Genomic DNA, 19,583 nt, shown 5'->3' with positions numbered 1-19,583 from the left:
TTGCTACCGTCAGACCCTGCACCACCTGCCTCAGTCTGTCCCGCTGAAATAGGTACATTTTAGTGTATGTGCCACAGGGATCTGGGAATTATCAGATGGGCTGGGGAGGACAGCTGCATGCTGAACGCAGTTTCAAACCTCACTAACTTGCTCAGGTCTTGCGCTTTGTGACCAGCTGGTGCTTATCCACATCAGGGTAAAGCCTGACAAGGCATCGGACTGTGTTCGTTGGGTATCGGGGCAGGGGCCAGAATCCCTGGTCGTTTCTCCCAAAAACCTACTTGGTGTCTCCCACAGGTCTCAAACTACTCACACAGTGCACACAGCCACAGATCAAAATTAACCCCTCCACCCCTCCCCAACAAACATGGCTTTGCAGCAATTCCATAACGTCAGTTTAATAACGATGCTGGTGGTTCTTCGTGGTGCAATAAGGAGCAGAAACAAAATGTGGAGTCTCGATACCTTAAAGTCACCCATGAAGCTGGGCCATCCCTTAGGCCTAGAGGGGTTCTGTGGCTGCAGGAAGGTTAAGAGAAGCATGCTGACTGTGTAGAAAGGGGGGGGGGGGGTTGGGGCAACAGGATGGGATGGGCAGTCAGTAACACTGCACTCTCTAGTTCACAGTATCTCTTGCTCCTTAGCAGGTATTGATCTTTGTAACGAGCTCCTACGAAAGCTTTGTGCCAGAACTAACGATTCAGGTTATTGATCATCCTGCCTTCTCAACCTAGGCAAAGTATTATTGAGGACAACTACAAAAAGGGCACTGCGATATGTCTTACTTTACATTTGAAGTAGGGGAATCACTGTTTGCAAATCAACTCTGAAGAACAGAAATTACATTTGAGCACCAGGAGGCATGTCGAACAGCAATATTTCTAAAACTGATATTTAACACATGTAAGGCATAAAGGCAACAGTGGAAGTTAAATGACTTGCTCCACGAGTAAATTATAGCTTTAAGGAATCCTGAAAACCGTTCCTTAGCTTCAAACCAGATTATCCTGGCATAAGCAGTCGGTCAAAGTAACAGTCAATTAAATGAATGGTGATATTTGCATGGCACACGCTACCTAAATGTTGCCCATTTCGAGACTGCATAGTTTTACCTAATAACCTAAAGTGCACTTATCACAAAAGGGGTCAAGTCCAAGCCATCGCCCTATATTTTGTTAATGGTCTCATTTTTGAAGGTCCGCTTTGGCTCCATGACCATAACGGTTCAGTGGCAAAAATGAAATCGTACTGAGTTACAACACTTGTGTAGGGTACAGGGCAGCACTGTAAATAAACTAGCAGGACTGAATACTATCCCTAAAGTGTTAAGTGCACAGTCTACAGCGATTCATGTTACTCTGGTATAACTAAAACAGTTTCTATGTAAAAAAGAATATCATATAAGCAGACAATGTAGTTAAGTAAAGAGGTAGAACTTGTGACTAATAAAAATGAGAAGAAATGTTTAGCTCCAAAAAGTAGTGGTCTGCTTTATATGTTAAATACTAGCATTTGTCCCCATCTTTATAGTTTAATTTCATCATAGACAAATTCTTTTATTATTTTTTACATAAAAAGTTCATTAAAAATTGAGTAAAGTAAAATGATTAAAGCAGTAAAATCAAATCTTATCAACAAAGCATAGAGCTGCCAGAGAATGAGAGAAAGAGCAAGAAAGTGAAGCCACTTGCTGACTATTTACACGAGAAAAAGAAGAAAGGGACAGAAAAACATTACTCTTCATGAAGAATCAAATCTGCAAGCCAAAAAAAGAAATGTCAATATTCACAGACGTTAAAATATAATACAGATCCTGGATTAAAAAAACAACAAAGCTGCACATGGGGTTATTGCACTGTTGAGCACAGGCAACTGTGAAACCTGGTTTCCCCATGGTAGGGGCGATCAGAGTGACAAGCCCTCAAACCAAATCTTGCAAATATTTTACTTGAATGTGTGATGAGATTCCTCCACAACGCAACTGTTGGTTCCCTTTCACCCCTCCCTCCCACACACACATCAGCATGACCTGGTATTTCAACGATGTGTGTAAATTGGTTTATTTGAATCAGTGTCAAGAATTCATAGGATATTGTCAATAGTAAGAATCTCGGAAGAAAAAAAAAAGATTCACTGCTGGAGGTGTGGGAGGTGGATGAGATTTCATTCCCTCAATTTAAGAGTCAATTCATTGGATTCTTTTTTTTTATAGTCTGTTTGGTGAAGCCGGCTAATCAAAGTCTGTATCTTCTTTGGGTTTATAAACGGACCCAAACTTATGCATGTATTTCTTGATATACTCCTTTGTTTTGTATTTCACATTTTCATTGCACTCAAGGTCCTCGGGGTTCTTGCAATACTTGAGCTCCTTGTTCATGACGCCGTGTGTCAGCTGAAACATAAGCAACAGATCAGACTTCATTGAAGGCAAGCAGAATACCCAATGCTACATCTTTCTTGGTGGTCGGTCAAAATACCGAAAATAAAATCTCGAATTACAAAAAGCACGAATTAAAAATCTCGAAAAAAAATATCGAATGTTTTATTTATTTATATGTGTTTTTGGGGTCAGGTAAGTAAAAAAAAAGGGGTAAAATAAAAATAAATGAAAAAAGGGGGGTTGGGGGGAACCCCCCCATTTTGAAAAAAAACGCATTGAAAAAAAAATTCGATATTTTTTTTCCGAGATTTTTAATTCGTGCTTTTTTTTCGAGATTTTAATTTGAGATTTTGACTATAAACCATCTTTATTGCGGTTTCAGATTTTAAAGACTAACATACAAAAACTATGTTTAAAATGGAGACTATATTGTTCAATGACATGCGGTTCTAGACAATTAAGAAGCTAGAGAAATTACTCATCTGTAAATGTATCTCTACTGCTGATCCTACCTAAAGGATACAGTAGCGTTACACTTATTTATCACAAAACAAAGATCCCACAACATTTATTCATACAAATAAAACTATTTCTTTATTAACCAAAAAAGAAAAACGGAATAACTGCATATAAGGGTAATTAGAAAAACGACATACTCAACATTTTAGAGGCAGTAGGATTCATACTTCAGGAAAGCATCCTCTGTGTTTAAATCTTGAAAGTACATTTCCAAGTACATTTCCAAAACTCAGCTATGGTTTTTAGCCTCACATTACTACTTTGCATTCTGGTTCTTGTACTTTTCCATTCAAGAGTACAAAAAGAAAACTATGCCCATACTCTGTGTTGCAAGTCATCTCTAGCAGAAACAGCATTCTTGAAAACGAAACACCTATTTCTACCAAGCAGAGCTGCAAAGACGTGTGGTTTAAAGCCTATGTTGCAAACTGGTCTCAAATCCTGGCTTCACAAATTAACTGAAGTATGTGATCCTGGGCAAACCATGTTATTTTACTCCTGTGTTTTTTACCAAAATGAAAAGTCCCTAGAAACCATTCAGTTGACATGTGTACACTGTACAAAACAAATACTCGCTCACTCATGGCACCGCTTTATATATATAGGTTCATAACGAAAATTGATATACTACACATCAAAGTTATTTTTGTCACTTGGCTTACTTAAAGCAAATTCTTATGAACTGCGTATCAAAGACTAGAATGCCATTTTCTGTGATCACTTCCAGCGATGTCAATACGCATGCAAGTTAGGGGAGCCTTTTTGTCTGTTGCAGAGTCACACAAATCATAAACCTGGCCCTGCTTTTAATGATAGATATATAAATAAATATATATATAAATAAATATATATATATATATATATATATATATGGGATACATTACTCACCGTAATCGTATTTCTGATGCTTGTATCTGCTTAGATTCACATGCTGTGCATAGGCCGACATCTAGTGGAAGCTGCGGAGTATTACAGTTTGTTTTTCGAAAGTCGAAAATGGGCGTCGACACAGGCGTGCCAGTAATACTATCCCTAGTGTGACGTCCACTGTACCCAAGATCCCTCACGCGTGTAGGATCCTCAGATTGTATTTTTTCTGACATGAGGAAGCATGAGGAGTAGCGTGAGTACAGATAATCCAAGCAGATAGACAGAAAAGGTAAGACTACAAGCAATCATGCGCCTTCTCTCGGAGGGGAGGAAGGGTGGGTCGCATGTGAATCTAAGCAGATACAAGCATCAGAAATACGATTACGGTGAGTAATGTATCCCTTCTGAGGCTTGTGGAATCTGCTTAGATCACATGCTGTGCATAGATTAGCGAGCAGTACCAGAAGAAGGAGGTGGGATGTGAGAAGGGTCATGAGCAAACAGGTGTCTTAGAACCGCTTGTCCCACTTGTGTATCTGTCTTGGAATGAGTGTCAATGCAGTAATGCTGAGTAAAAGTGTGAATAGAGCTCCAAGTAGCCGCTTTGCAAATGGTGTCGAGGGGAACATTTGCAATGAAAGCCAGAGTGGCACCAATGCCTCTAGTAGAGTGGGCCCTTGGCGTAAAAGGCAGAGTCTTGTCAGAAAGAGAGTAACACAGCTGTATACAGTTGATAATCCACTTCGAGATAGCGCCCTTAGAGACGCGATCCCCCTCTCTGCCTGTAGCTACGGAGACAAACAGTTGATCTGTTTTCCTTAGCGGTCTGGTTTTATTTACATAGTATAGGACCGCCCTACGCACATCTAGGGTGTGTAGTTTCACCTCAGCCGAGCTTTGCGGGTTCTGGAAGAAAGCCGGAAGCTCGATGGACTGGTTTACATGGAACTTGGATATGAATTTAGGTGAGAACCTAGGGTGTGTGCGTAAAACCAGTTTGTCCTTGTGGATAGTAAAGAAAGGATCCTGCACTGACAGAGCCTGAATTTCACTGACCCTTCTTATGGAGGTAATGGCTACTAAGAAGGCCGTTTTATAAGTCAGGTGTTTGAGACTACTTTTATGCATGGGTTCGAATGGGGGTCCCATGAGCTTAGCTAGCACCACGTTGAGGTCCCATCCTGGCGGTGGGTTCGAAATAGGAGGGTGAAGTCTCTTTACTCCTTCCATGAAGGCTTTAACCACTGGTACTTTCCACCACGAGACCTTGTTATGGGATGTGGTGTAAGCCGAGAGGGCTGCCAGGTGTACTTTCAGCGAGTTAAAAACCAACCCTGCATCCAGCAGGTGGAGCATGTATGTCACAACGTTGGAAGGAGTGCAATCAACCGGGTTGATTTGTTTATTCTGGCACCAGATAACGAATCTTTTCCACTTATCAAAGTAACAGTGCCTTGTATTTGGTTTCCTGGACTCCTTTAGAATGTCCATACACCTCTGTGGTAATTTGAGATGTCCAAACTCTATGACTTCAGGAGCCATGCTGCTAGGTTCATAGAGTTGGGTTCCTGATGCACTGTTTGACCCTGTTGCTGGGACAGTAGGTTGTACCAGGCTGGGAGTCTGATGGGTTCGCACACCGCCATCCTGCGTAGGTGTGGAAACCATGGTTGTCTCGCCCACATGGGAGCAACTAGGATGAGCGTCATAGATTCCTTGTTCATCTTGTACACCACCTTCCTGATGAGAGGAGTTGGTGGAAAAGCGTACGCAAACATCCCTGACCAGTTCATCCACAGGGCATTCCCTTGGGAGTCCGGCTGGGGGAACCTGGATGCAAATCCTGGGCATTGTTTGTTTTCGCTTGTGGCGAATAGGTCTATAGTGGGGAAACCCCACTGAGAGAAGAGATCTTCTACTACGTTTCTGTGAAGGACCCATTCGTGTTCTTCTGGGAGGGAGTCTCTGCTTAGAGCATCCGCTAGGGAATTGAGCTCCCCTGGAACATGTTGCGATGACAGGAAGATGTTCCGTCTGAGTGCCCATATCCATATTTTCTGGGCAAGCTTGGACAGATTTGGCGAACGAGTCCCCCCTTGCTTGTTCAGATAGAACATGGCTGTCGTGCTGTCCGTCCTGATCTGCACCGACAAGTTCAGTAGATGGGGCTCGAACGCCCTTAGCGCTCGGAATACTGCCAGAAGCTCTAGCAGATTGATGTGGTTCTTGGCTACTGAGTGAGACCAGAGACCCTGAGCTGTGTGGTGGAGATGGTGAGCTCCCCACCCAGTCAGGCATGCATCTGTAGTCACCACGGCTTGTACTTCGGGATCGTAAAAGGGTTTCCCCTTTGCGAGATTCTCTCTTGTCCACCAGTGTAGGCTCTGTACGAGTGTTGGCGAAACGACCACTAGATCGTCCCAATGACCACTTGCCTGAGACCACTGTTTCGCCAACCATTCCTGCATGGGACGCATGCGCAGACGCGCGTGGGGGACCAGGTAAATGCATGACGCCATCATGCCCAGTAACCGCATAGCTTTGCGTACTGTTATCTGTTGACCTGACTGATAATGCGGAATTTGCAGAAGTATATTCCGAATTCTCTCTTCCGAAGGGAAGGTCAATCCTTTCTGAGTATCTAGGATAGCTCCTAGAAACTGTTTTGAGGTGCTTGGCACCAGACTTGACTTTTTCTCGTTGATGGAGAAGCCTAATTCGTGGAGGAGGTCGATAGTCCTCTGAATGTTTGACCTGCAAATTCCTGGGGTTTCCCCCGTTATGAGCCAGTCGTCCAGATAAGGGTACACCGGGATTGCTTCCCTGCGTAGGTGTGCAGCCGCCACCGCCAGTACCTTGGTGAATACCCTTGGTGCTGAAGCTATCCCGAAGGGCAGTACCTTGAATTGGTAGTGGCGACTGTCCACCTTGAAGCGCAAGTACTTTTTGTGCGCTGGGAGCATGGGAATATGAAAATAAGCATCTTTCATATCCAAGGTTGCCATGTAATCCCCCTTTTTTAGGAGGGGGATTACCTCTTGTAGCGTGGTCATACGGAATTTTTGGGGCTTGACATATTTGTTGGCAGGCCGTAAGTCCAATACTGGGCGCATTGTCAAATCTTTCTTTGGCACAAGGAAGTAAGTTGAATAGATACCCTTGTTTACCTGGTGTCCTGGGACGAGTTCTATCGCGTCCTTTTCTAGCAGAATGGCGATCTCCTCGAGAAGGATCCTTTGATGCTCTAGGGAGTGCACTCTTTGTCGTGGAGGATGATTCCGGGGACGCTGCAGTAGTTCTATACAATATCCTGCGGATACTGTTGACAGCACCCATCTGTCTGAGGTGATCCCTTCCCAAGCCTGGGTGAAGGTGGAAATGCGTCCCCCTACTGGGGTTGCGTGGCAAGGGACCCTGAACTGAGCGTCACTGTTTTGGTGGAGGCGTGCCACCTCCCTTGTTGGGGCTGCCTCTGCCTCTTCCACGACCTCTCTTGTTACCCCTGCCGTAACTCTGGGTAGACTGCTGGTTGTTATTCCATTGTGTACCTTGTCCCTGGGCATAGTTGCCTCTTTGTGAATTTTGGCCGCGTGGGCGACGAAAATTATTGTTCCCCCTCTGGTTAGGGGGTTTGTTGGTAAGCTGGCCAAGGGATTTGAGAGTCTCATATTCATCTTTGGCATTTTTAAGTGCGTCTTCGACCGCTTTCCCAAACAATAGGTCGGGTTCCACTGGCTTGTCTATTAAAGAAGCCTGGGTTTCTGTCTTGAATCCCGACTGCCGTAACCACGCATGTCTCTTGATAACAGTACCTTCTGCTATCAATCTCCCTGCGTTGTCAGCGGCGTCGAAAGTTGCTTTTAAAATGCAACCAGACACGGCTCTCCCCTCTGCCGAGATCCGAGCCAGCTGGCCCTTTAACGGTTCTGGAGCAGAGGCAATGAGCGCCGCGACTTCTTCCCATTGATGGCAATTGTAACTAGCCAACAGGGTGGTGGAATTCGCAATCCTTGCTTGGTAGGCGGACGTTGAGGCTACCTTTCTGCCAAACCCGTAAAGTTTTTTGCTCTCCTTGTCGGGAGGAGCTTCTGATGAAGATAAGGGCGTGCCAGCCCTTTTTCTAGTGTTGGTCACCACTAGGGAATCTGGTTTAAGATGTCCCCTTATATACAGAGGGTCAGACTGGGCTGCCCGGAAAATCTTTTCAATTCTGGGGTTGACAGCTCTGGTGAGGTTAGGATTCACCAGGGAAGGATCTATTCTTCGTTGGATGGATTTGAACTCCTCCGCGAAGTCCCTTTCCTCCTGTACACCGTGGGTGTCGATGTGGAAGTGTTCCGCTGCTCGAGCGAGAACCTCGTTAAGGAGGGGCTGGTTATCAACTGGAGAGTCAGTAACTGGGGCTTCGCTTTGTACTGGGGAATCTACTCTGTAAATTTCCTGCTCATTTTCTCCCTCCTCCAGGTCCTCATCCTCTGCATAGTAATCTGTCCCGGTTTGTTCTTCCATAATTGCAAACTCCTGGTCCTCTTCAGGGAAAACTTGTCCCTGATAACTGGGGAGTGGAGTAGAATATGGAGTGGAGTAAGGCTGAACCTCGAAGGGTTCAGGTCTTTCGACCCGGGGCTTTTTACTTAGCGGGATAGGATCGGAGGAGCCTGAGGGTGTGGCCCCTTGAGGGTTATATGAAAGAAAGTGTTCTGGGTTCTTATCATAAAAATCAGCCAAGGAAGACATCCTAGACATAACCCTGTCTATGTCTTCACTGGACCATTCCCTGGAACAGGGTATTACTTTAGCAGGTGATGATTTATGGGACTTTTCAAGGGTAGACTTGTGTTTACTTGTCTGCCTAGGGTGAGAGGATGGCTTTACAGGGGTGGAAGGCTGTGCTTTCCGCTGTTTCCCCCCCTCCCCGTGCGTGGAAAAATGTTTTCCCTGTCCCTTGGAGGCCCCAGAGACTTTCGACGCCTGGCGCCGAGGGTCTGGAGAGGTATCTGTGTGCTTCGGGCGTGGGGCCTCACTGGTGTTAACCGCAGTCTCGGTAACTTGGAGCGCGGCCTGGGGGTGGAAGTCGTCTTCGTCTCCCGACGATTGAACTTCCGTTAATGTGTGTAGCGAGGCACTCTTGGCAAGAGTGGATGATTGCCTTGCGTCGTGAGGTGATCTCGATCGAGAGCGCCCAGAGGACACCGAGTCGGACCGTTCTTTTTGTGCCTCTTTCCGGGAAGTCGACGTTGTCGAGGTCCGGTTGGTTTTAGTGTGTTTAGTGTGTGTTAGGTGTGTAGCGCTTGCGTCGCCGGGGGTCTTCCCCATAGCCGCCCTGCCGGACGACCTTCCGAGGTCGGGGACCTGCGCTCGCCGGCTGTCTTTCGACGCCATAATGCCCTCGCCGTCCGAAAGTACGGCGTCGCTGCCATCGCTGAAGGCGCCCTCCGCTGCCATGGCCTCCTGCCTGGCGTGGTGGGCCCAACGCTTTGTCGAACGGTCCTTAAGTGTCTTAGGTTTAAACCTACTACACGCTCTGCAGTTCGCTTCGGGGTGATCCCTCGGCAAGCAGAGATTGCACGTGGCGTGCCTGTCGACCCAAGGGTATTTGCGATTGCACTTGGGGCAGAATTGAAAAGGGGTACCCTCCATACGCACCGTAAGGCAGCGGGCTGCTAAGTGTAGGAATATATAAAATGTAACTATATATCAAGAGTAAAGAGTATGTACCACCCCCCACTCTCCCTACTTGTAAGGGCCGAGGCCAGCGGCCTACTAGGCCCGGGCCGAGGCCAGCGGCCTTCCGAGGCCCAGATCCGTCGTGCAGCAGTCGACGGTAGATGACTTCTCCAGCCGTCGTCGAGGTTGAGGGTCGACGTTGGGGTGGGGAAGGGAATGAATAAGAATTATAATTATAATAACAGCAAAAGTATGGCTAAGGCCAGGGAACTCCGCAAGATGCTTCCGACCAGTATGGCGGAAAAAAACAATCTGAGGATCCTACACGCGTGAGGGATCTTGGGTACAGTGGACGTCACACTAGGGATAGTATTACTGGCACGCCTGTGTCGACGCCCATTTTCGACTTTCGAAAAACAAACTGTAATACTCCGCAGCTTCCACTAGATGTCGGCCTATGCACAGCATGTGATCTAAGCAGATTCCACAAGCCTCAGAAATATATATATATATATATATGATATGGCATTTATAACGTGCCTATACACAAGTGTTTCAAGGCGCTACGAGGCAAGGGAGGGTAACCGAGGGAAGACCAGAGACAACGTTCTTACTAGGTCTGGTGACATTGAGATTGCACAAGTGCAGGGGGGGGGGGTGGAAAGTGCAAGGGGGAGGGGAAGTGCAGTACATAGGATAAACAGTAAATAAATAAAAACAATAAGAATAAACAGGAAGTGCAGCCAGCTAGTGGCAGGTGCAAGGGTAGGTGCAGACATCAGGTGTTAAGTGCAGTTGAGGGTCTGTAGGGATACAGAAACAGCCCCAGAGTGCAAGGGTTGCCAGGGGGGCAGTGCAGGTGTGCAACTGTCAGGGAGGGGACCTGGGCCAGAGAACAGTGGGTAGCCAGGTGACCAGTGTAGTTTCAGTTTCAGCCAGGAATTCAGAAGGGGAGAGGAGGAGAGAAAGCAGAAGCAAAGAGGAAGGTCTTGAGGTGCTTCCGGAACCGGAGATGGTTCTCCTCAATTTGCCTAGAGGCAGGGAGGCTGTTCCAGAGGGAGGCCCCAGCCATAGAAAGACCTACCACCAACTCTTTGCTTGGAGAAGCGACTGACCCTGAGGGAGTTGGAGGAGGATGAGCGGAGAGCTCGAGAAGAAAAAGTTACTTACCAACTGGTAACATTCTTTCGACTGGATGCTTTCGACTGGAAACGTATTCAACATCTTTGACATGTAATGTCCACAGCTGTGTAGTTCGGGAACTTTTTCGGCAGAGGGCATCCTGCGTCGATGTTTCTCGAAGGCCTCCGTCAAGGACGACGTCACTGGATGTTATAAATAAGACGCACGGCACCCGTAGCCTCAGTTTATGTTTTTTCCCCCCATAACGTGTGACATGCACTTATCCAATGCCTGCTTGACTGCACATAGCCTTGTGGAAACGTAAGCTGCAAATGCATAGGAAATTCTCCAGAGGGCAGGCTGGGAAGTCGTTGTGGAATACGTTGGAGGAACATCCAATCGAAAGAACGTTACCAGTTTGGTAAGTAACTTGTTCTTCGAATGGATTGTGTCCTCAAACGTATTCCACATCTTTGACAGACTCCCAAAGAAGTACCAGAAAATGGAGGAGGGAGAAGAATTTAGAATACCCGATCAGATGGCAGAATAAAGAACCTCCAAACCAAAGGCTAAATCTTGACCATGTAGTATCAAGGGAGTAATGTTTAACAAAGGTGTGGATAGAAGCCCATGTGGCTGCATCACAAATATTCTAATAGGAACTCCCCTCTGCAGGGCTGTGGAAGTAGCCATGCCCCTAGTGGAATGAGCTTGCAACCCTTCAGGAGGGTCCTTGCCCGCCAAACAGTAACACTCAGTGATGGTGAGGATAATCCACCTGGACAAGGTCTGTTTTGTAACAGCCTGGCCCAAACAGTGACCAGCATACCCCACAAAGAGTTGATCGTTCACTCTGACCCTGGACATCCTAGAAATATAAAAGCTCAGAGCTCTCCTAAAATCCAACCTATGGAGTCGCTCCTCATCCTTAAATGGATGAGGAGGATAGAAAGAAGGAAGAACCACATTTTGGCTCAAATGGAATTCAGACACTACCTTAAGTGGAAAGGATGGACGTACCCTCAGTACAACCCTATCCTTGTGGAACACAGTAGAGGGCGGCTTAGATGAAAGTGCCTGCAATTCACTCACTCAACAATCTCAAAGGACAAGAGTGCAAAGGTTCAAACGGAGCACCCATGAGGAATTAAAAACCAAATTCAGATCCCAAACCGGCACCTGGAAAGGGGACAGCGAAAACACATTAGTGAGGCCTTTAAGAAATTGGAATCTTAAAGTAAGAACATTCTTCAGACAAGCGCTTGAAGATACAGCGCTGCCAGGTAACCTTTAATGGTACCCACTCGAAGGCCCTGTGGGTCAAAATAAGCAAGAAAGAAAACTATGGGAATGGAACACTGAACAGGATCAACATTTTGCCCTCTGCACCAGTCGCAAAACTTACGGCAACTGTACAGGGACGTTGTTGCTGGCCGCCTGGCCGAAAGCAACACCCCCATCACGTCATCCGGGAGGTCCCAATCCTTATACCTCAACCTTTCAGATACTAAGCGGGAAGTTTGAGGATCCGGACCTCTGGATGGAGAACCTGACATCCCCCTCCAACCCCTCTTCGTGCGAGAGCAGATCCTCTCGGTAGGGAAGATGGCGTGTAGGGCAGATGGACATTTCTAGAAGGTCATGGTACCACGCTCTCCTGGCCCAATCCGGAGCAATGAGGAGAATATGGGATCCGAACCTCTAACATCTTTAACACTTGAGGAATGACTGGGACCGGAGGAAACGCGTACAGAAGTGGGAATGACCAATCCACTACGAATGCGTCTCCTAAGGCTCCTCTCAGAGGAAATTCCCTTGAGCAGAATCTCTCGCACTTCCAGTTGGCACTGGTGGCGAAGAGATCCACTTGTGGGATTCCCCAAACAGCGAAGATCTCCAGAAGGACTTCCTGAGCCAACTCCCACTTGTGAGAGATCGTGCTCTGCCTGCTCAGAGCGTCCGCCGCCGCATTGTCCTCTCCGGCCAGATGAACTGCAGAGTGAAATTCCCTGCTGGATTGCCCAGAAGCAGAGCTGCATTGCCTCTCTGGACAACGGGAGTGACCCTACTCCCCCTTTTTTGTTGTGGTAATGCATGGCCACTGTGTTGTCCATCATGATCAGGAAACTCTTCCCCCGCACAGATGGCAGAAAAGCCTTCAGGGCCAGCCTGATGGCCTTCAGCTCTAACAGGTTGATATGGAGTTTGGACTGCAGAGACCAACGACTGCTGGCGGTGATATCATCGGCATGAGCTCCCCATCCTGTGAGGTAAGCGTCCGTCACTACAGTCACCTCCGGCGACAGTTGCCAAAACAGCTCCCACTTCATCAGGTTCCCCTCGTTGGCCCACCACAGAAGATCCTGGGAGACAAAGAGTGGAATCTGAACGGGATCAGACATCTTGCCTGAGAATTGTGACCACTGCATCTTGAGGACCCATTGCAGGGATCTCATCCTCAGTCTGGCCTCTGGCACCAGAAAAATGTAGGATGCCATGAGGCCGAGCAACCTTAAGAATTCGAAAGCCGGGAGACGCTGGGCATGTTGAAACTTGTCCACCATCTGCACAATGTGATGAGCCCTCACCTTGGGAGGCGAGCACTTCCCCAAGGATGAGTCCAACACAGCCCGATGTACTGGTGCTGTTGGGAAGTTGTCAGATGCGACTTATTGAAATTGAGGGAGAAGCCCAGCTTGTGGAAGGAGCGGCAGGTGAGACCAAGATGATCAGATGCTTGCTCGGGAGAACGTGCACAGATCAGCCAGTCGTCCAGGTAGGGGTAGACGTGAATCCCCCCCTTGCCCGAGATACACTGCCACCACCACTATGAGCTTGGTGAAGACCCTTCGGGCGGAGGTCAATCCAAATGGCAGATCCCGAAACTGAAAGTGCAAGTTGCCAGCCGCAAACCTCAGGTACTTTCTGTGCTTTGGATGAATCGCCACATTAAAGTAGGCATCCTGTAGGTCCAGAGACACCAACCAATCCTGGAGACGAAGGGCCTGGAGGACTTGAGAAAGAGGGACCATCTTGAACTTGTCCTTCCTGTGAAGTTTGTTCAACCAACGCAAGTCCAAGATGGGCTCAATACCCCGTCCTCCTTTGGAATAAAAAAAAAAATGGGGAATTCCATCCCTTGTTCCTCTTCGCTACAGGCACCAGTTCTATAGTGCCTTTCTCCAGCAGGGTCAGGATTTCCTGCACAAGGAGCGGATCTGGGAACTTCAAAGAGATTCCCCGGTGGATTGTCGTGAGGCCGGTTTAGGAAGGGAAGGCAGTAGCTCGCCATTCTTCGAGATGCTGAGACAGTCTGCCCCAACCAGTGAACCATGGAATATGGCTCCAGGATTGTTTTTTAGCAGCTGCGGCAGCGCCTGAAGGCAAAGAGGCAGCTGCCTGAGCGGCTTTGGCACCCGTATTTCCCCGACCACCACGGATACTTTTTCGTTGGCCCCTTTGACTGGCGGTCCCTCTCGTCCTACCAAAAGAGAAGTAGTAACGAAAGGAACCGCCCCTCCACTGTTGTCCCCTAGGACAAAAAGGCGGAGGTTGACGCACAACTGTGCTCAAAGATTTAGCCGCAGCTTTGGAGGTCTGCAACCTCTCATGGCTCTTAGCCTTGCTGCTAAACAAATGCGCGCCATCAAAGGGCATGTTCCAAAGACAGGCTTGCACATCCGGAGCAAAACACAAATCCGCAGCCACGCAAACCTGCGTATAACGGTGCTCACAGCCATTGACCGGCTAACACTGTCGGCCGTGTCCAAACCCGACTGAAGGGATTCACACAACATCCTTGCCATCCTGCACGAGAGCAAGGAACCCATCCATTTCTTCCCCTTCGGGAATATGCTCAGCCGCTAGAGAAACAATTCCACAGAGAGTGAAAATCTTGCTAAGGCACAAATGGAGTTGGCGGACTTCAGTGCCATAGTCCCCGCAGAAAACACCTTGCGTGCCCAAGGGTACGCCGCCTGCCTCGAGGTGGCCGTAGCTGCCTGAACCACCAAACTCTCGGGAGTGGGGTGAGAGGAAAGGTAGCTACCGGAAGGGTGGTATTTTTTTAGTTAATGATTTGTTAACTGGCGGAAGAGATTCTGGTGTCTGCCAAGCAGCCGCCACTCCTTTCTACAATTTCAAATGAAACGGTAACACCAGGTCAGAGGACAGGCTTTGATCCAAAATATCTTTAAAGTCATCCTGAAGAAAAGCTTCTGGAGGACTAGACGAATCAAGATACTCAGTGACCCTAGCCATCAGCCTCCTGTATGACGACTCCGCATGAGCCCCAGGCTCAGGTCTGCCAAAGCCCACCTAAGGAGAAGTGCCCAAGCCACTTGCATCATGAAGAGATTGCCGTAACTCTTCCAACCGACTGTCCCCTGAAAAGACAGGAGCCACATCAGGCTCAACAGGATCAAATTCTATGAGGATGAGGCGAGGTCGGATTTAGATGACATCCAGAGGCAGAAAAAACTCTTGCCTTGAGACAGAAGAGGGTATGGAATACTTAACAGGCCTCACAGACTTGGAAGTAGCCTTCCTTGGAGGATCCACAGTACCAGGGACCGCCATTGGCAAATTCTGGCCACAAGGCCCCGAAGGCGTCGACGGCTTCGGCGTTGACGTCAATAACGGCATCGAGGGCTGGTGCGAAGGCAAAGTCGACCTCAAGCCCTTGCCAGATTTCCGCGGTCTCGCCAGGGACAAGGACCGAGACCTGGAAGCAGGTCTCATGCGATCAGCTTGAACCTTGTCCGAAGAGGACCTCGAAGGTTCCCGATGAGAATTGCGCTGAGGACCAGAGCCCGAAGGCGCACAAGCCACGGACCGAGACTGTTCCTTGCCGGCTTCTTGCGAAGGCGCAGATCGAACTGTGCCTTGGGATTGGAAAATCGCCATCATCTGCTCCCTGAAGGCTGCCCATTCCTCCCGAGTCGAGGACTTAGTAGGACAAGCCACTTTCCTCGCAATGCCATCCTCCGAGGAGGACGGGGAAGGCGACCGGTGACGGTGCTTCCTGGAATGCCGAGACTAGGAGGATGAATGGCGGCAAACCACTCCGGGACCGAGATCCCCGGGACTTCTTCCACCGCGTAGAGTCTCCCCTCGAATCGTCGGTGGACATCCCCTTAGCAGTCTTACGAGATTTACTGGGTTTAGAACCCCTACCTACCTGAAGCTTCCCCTTATGCTCCCGCAAGGCCTCAGCAGTCAGCGACTAGCATTTGGAACAGTCGTCAGTGTCATGACACTCACCCAAACACCACAAACAAATGCGATGCAGGTCCGTAATCGACATTTTAGACTTGCAGTCCCGGCAAGTCTTCAAGCCAGACCGTGAGTCGGAGGGGGTTTAAGAAGACGACCTATTCACGAGGAATACAATAGGCGCGCCAAGTCTCTGAAGCAAACACGTTTGCGGAAAAAACAGAACTGAGGCTACGGGCGCCGTGCGTTCTATTTATAACATCCAGTGACGTCGCCCTCGATGGACGCCCTCGAGGAACATCGACCCGATGCCAGCAATTCAGGACGCCCTATGCCGAAAAAGGTTCCGAAGTACACAGCTGTGGACATTACATGTCAAAGGTGTGGAATACGTTGCAGGACACAAGCCATTCGAAATAGAGATACTGATCCCCCGAATATTCAGGAAAACAGCTGTATTTTGAGTGTATTATTTTGCTGGCGCAGACTGTGTTGTGGGGTGGTATAAACGAATAGAAGTGTTTTTACATTGATAGACGTGAATTGGTGTTGTGGACCTAGAAGGGGAGGTCCGGAGCGTGAGCAGCAGGTGTTGGTGCTGCTCAGGAAGCTTGTGTGTTCTAAAAAAGGTTTGGTCTCCGAGAGAGGCACGGGTATGTATTTTGGGGGGAATTATTGTGGGGAGGGATTTGAAAAAAGGTGAGCGAAAGGTAAGCTCACTGATTTTTTTTTGGTAATTTGTATTTTAAGTTGTTAACACGGCAGATACGCCCATTGCTTATTTGTGTAAGTCACTTAACTGAGACAAGACCAAGAGAACGTAGAGCGAGATAAAAATACATCTGGCAAGATGTTTATGCCATGGCCTCAAGACGGCACTCACTCAAAAATGGTGCTGCAACACATGTGCACATATTTACATGCCACACAAGGGAAAACAAGTACATAACAGATTGGGTGTACTCGAAATATGGCAAATGTTCAAAGTAAAAAGGAATGGATGCTGAACCAACACGATGGTGCAGGCACAGAGCCCACAGCTGCTACCCCTGCCCAAACTAGTGACCCGCCTTCGACTGTACAACGATTAAATCTTTTAAAGGCGGTTACAATATATTCCACACCTATATATGCGCCTGAGCATATAGTGTTGAAGACAGTGCGAGAGGCAAAATGACGAGTGGGCAAAGGCCAACACTATTACTGGAATAACTATAAGTTACTCACCGTAGTGACTAACTTATTCCTAGTCCATATTTCCCTTTCCTCCATACGGTATGGGCGCCCCACGCTAGGGACGGGAAACAACCTTTTTCACTAGCAAAAATTGTCTTCCCCTTTAAATTTAGATGCATGCGGGGGCGCGGCCCAGGGAGCATGCGCTTCCCTGACTTCGCCCACCGGCGCCGCTCCTCAATTCCCTTTGACGCGCCGACAATATGATTGCCTAATGACACAATGTTACGGGGGAGGATGGTGGGACGTATGTAGAAAAGGGGACTATGAGAACATTAGTCACTACGCTGAGTAACCTAGAATTACTCCTACGTCCGGTCTCCTTTCCTCCATACTGAATGGGTGATATTACAACTGAATGCATCCATGGGGGCAAGGGGTGGGGGGGGGGGGAGAAAGAGTTGCCCCTCTGAGAAAACAAGTCCTTTAAAACTGCCTGGCCAAATGCTGTGTCCGATCTGGCGTGGCATCCAAGCAGTAGTGTTTGCAAAAGGTCGATGGGGAAGCCCAAGTAGCTGCCTTGAAGATCGGCTGCTAGGGGACGTGTCTCTGGAAAGCCACAAGCGTGGCCTTGAATCTGATGGCATGGGCATGCAAGTTTGCTGGCAAAGTCCTGTGTTGCCCTTCATAGGCCTCCTTGACGGCCATCATCATCCACCTTGCTATGGAAGACTTGGAGGCTTGACAGCCTGGTTCTGATCCGCCTAAAGTGACGAACAAGGCATCTGAGTTACGGAAGCTCCTTGTCCTGTCCAGATAGAATCTTAGAGCACACCTGACATCCAGACAGTGCAATACCTTCTGAGCCTTATTCTTTGGGTCCGCAAAGAATTTTGGGAGAACTTTCTCCTGAATGTGAAAGGAAGAAACAACCTTGGGGAGAAAGGCAGGATGCGTCCTAAGCACCACCTTGTCCTGGTGAAACGTGGTATAGGGCTCCGACGCCACCAGAGCCTGAATCTCTCTGATACAGCATGCTGAAGTACGGCCAACCAGAAGGGCAGTCTTAGTAGTAACTAGCCTGATGTCTACTAATGCCATGGGCTCAAAGGGTTTGTGTGCCAGGGCGTAGGCGTACAACACCACATTAAGGTCCCAAACCGGATGTGGGTGCTTGACAGGAGAATATAATTTGGTCAGACCCGTCAAGTGTCTTTTAACCACCGGATTGGAAGAGGAGAAAACATTGCCTCCAGAATTCTTGTAGGCTTCTATGGCCGACAGATACGTACGGCAGGTGTCTACCTGCACACCTGAGTGAGCCAGATGAGCAGAGAAGGAGAACATCGTCCAGTGAGCACGTAAGTGGATCAATTTTGTTTAGTCTTGGCCCCGTGGCAGAACCTGGTCCACTTGCTTTTGTACTGACTCCTGGTGGAGTCACTTCCTGCCCCCTGTATGATAGCCAGGTTGTCCTGTGACACGTGCAGATGCTTCAGGGTGACCTGTTCTGGGACCAAGCGGCCAGGGCTAACTTCTGCAAAGCAGGGTAAAGGGATGCGCCCCCCTGCTGTGTGTAAGAGCGGTATACCCCTCGGGAGGTATACCGGAGGTTGGTTCGAAAGCCGGAGGAGCCCCGAGAACTGAGGTTTTGACGGCCACCATGGCGTCATCAGGATGAGACGAAGGCTCTGACTCCCTGACCTTGCAGATGACCATGTGAATCAGTGGAGTGGGTGGAAAAGTGTAGGCATTCATGCCATGCCAAGGGATCTGCAACGCGTCCCCCAGAGTCCCCTTGCCTTGACTGAGGGCACCTCCTGTTCATGGTGGCAAATCAGTCTACCTGAGGGTGACCCCAGTCGTGGCATATCCCCCCAGGACCTTTCTGTTCAACTGCCACTCGTAGTTGTCGATCCCCAGCCTGCTGAGCCTGTCTACCTCCAAGTTGGACTCCCCCGGCAGGTGGACTGCTGACGAGTGAATGTTGTTCGATAGGGCCCACTCCCAAATGTCGATGGACAGCCGGCAAAACGGAGGGGCCCTGGTACCTCCTTGCTTGTTGATGTAATACATGCAAGTGGAGCGGTCTGTCTGAATGCAGACACTTGTTGTTGATCATGGGTAGGAACGCTTTTAGGGCCAGCCAGATGGCCATCTTGAGCGAGTTGTGACCATACTCCGTGGCCACTGTAGTTGTCGAGTGTAGCCCCTCCATCTCTCTAGGGACGAATCTGTGTTAATAGGGAGCTCCGGAGAAGGCTGCCTGAACTGTCTTCCCTGCCAATAGGTTGGTCTCTGCACTACACCACTCCAGGTCCGGGTGAAGTTGCGGAGGTATGCTGATTAGACCTGCCTTGGAGGCGGTCTCCTGATTCTAAGAGGCTGAGAAATTCAGCTGCAGCCTCCTCATTTTGAGTCTTGTGTGTGGCACAGTCAGGATACAAGCCACCATAATTCCAAGCAAGTGCTGGTACCACCATGCTGAGGTCACTGGTCTGCTGAGAAAATGTTTAGTGGCCTTCCCGATTGCCATGATCTTGTCTGCCGAGGGGAAGATCCTCTCTGCCCTTGTATCCCAAATTAGCCCCAGGAATGTTAAGGACTGAGTGGGGAGTAACAGACTTCTTGAGGT

General features: G+C 48.6%; 1 protein-coding gene across 3 annotated transcripts in view; it reads right to left on the bottom strand.

Annotated features, from left to right (window-relative positions):
* Window positions 1–1,464: 1,464 nt before the first annotated feature.
* The window catches only part of SETD2 (SET domain containing 2, histone lysine methyltransferase), a 1,465,157-nt gene continuing 1,447,038 nt past the window's right edge, over window positions 1,465–19,583 (bottom strand). For all 3 annotated transcript variants that reach the window (XM_069645793.1, XM_069645791.1, XM_069645792.1), the window contains one exon: window positions 1,465–2,392. In XM_069645793.1, the coding sequence (XP_069501894.1) occupies window positions 2,231–2,392 (162 nt within the window). In that variant the 3' untranslated portion in view covers window positions 1,465–2,230. The remainder of the gene's footprint in view (window positions 2,393–19,583) is intronic.

Source organism: Ambystoma mexicanum, chromosome 2p (assembly GCF_040938575.1).
Source record: "Ambystoma mexicanum isolate Mex_15411 chromosome 2p, UKY_AmexF1_1, whole genome shotgun sequence".
In the NCBI taxonomy this organism is placed as follows: domain Eukaryota; kingdom Metazoa; phylum Chordata; class Amphibia; order Caudata; family Ambystomatidae; genus Ambystoma; species Ambystoma mexicanum.
Note: the sequence above shows the minus strand (reverse complement) of the source record. Positions and strands in the feature narration are given on the sequence as shown.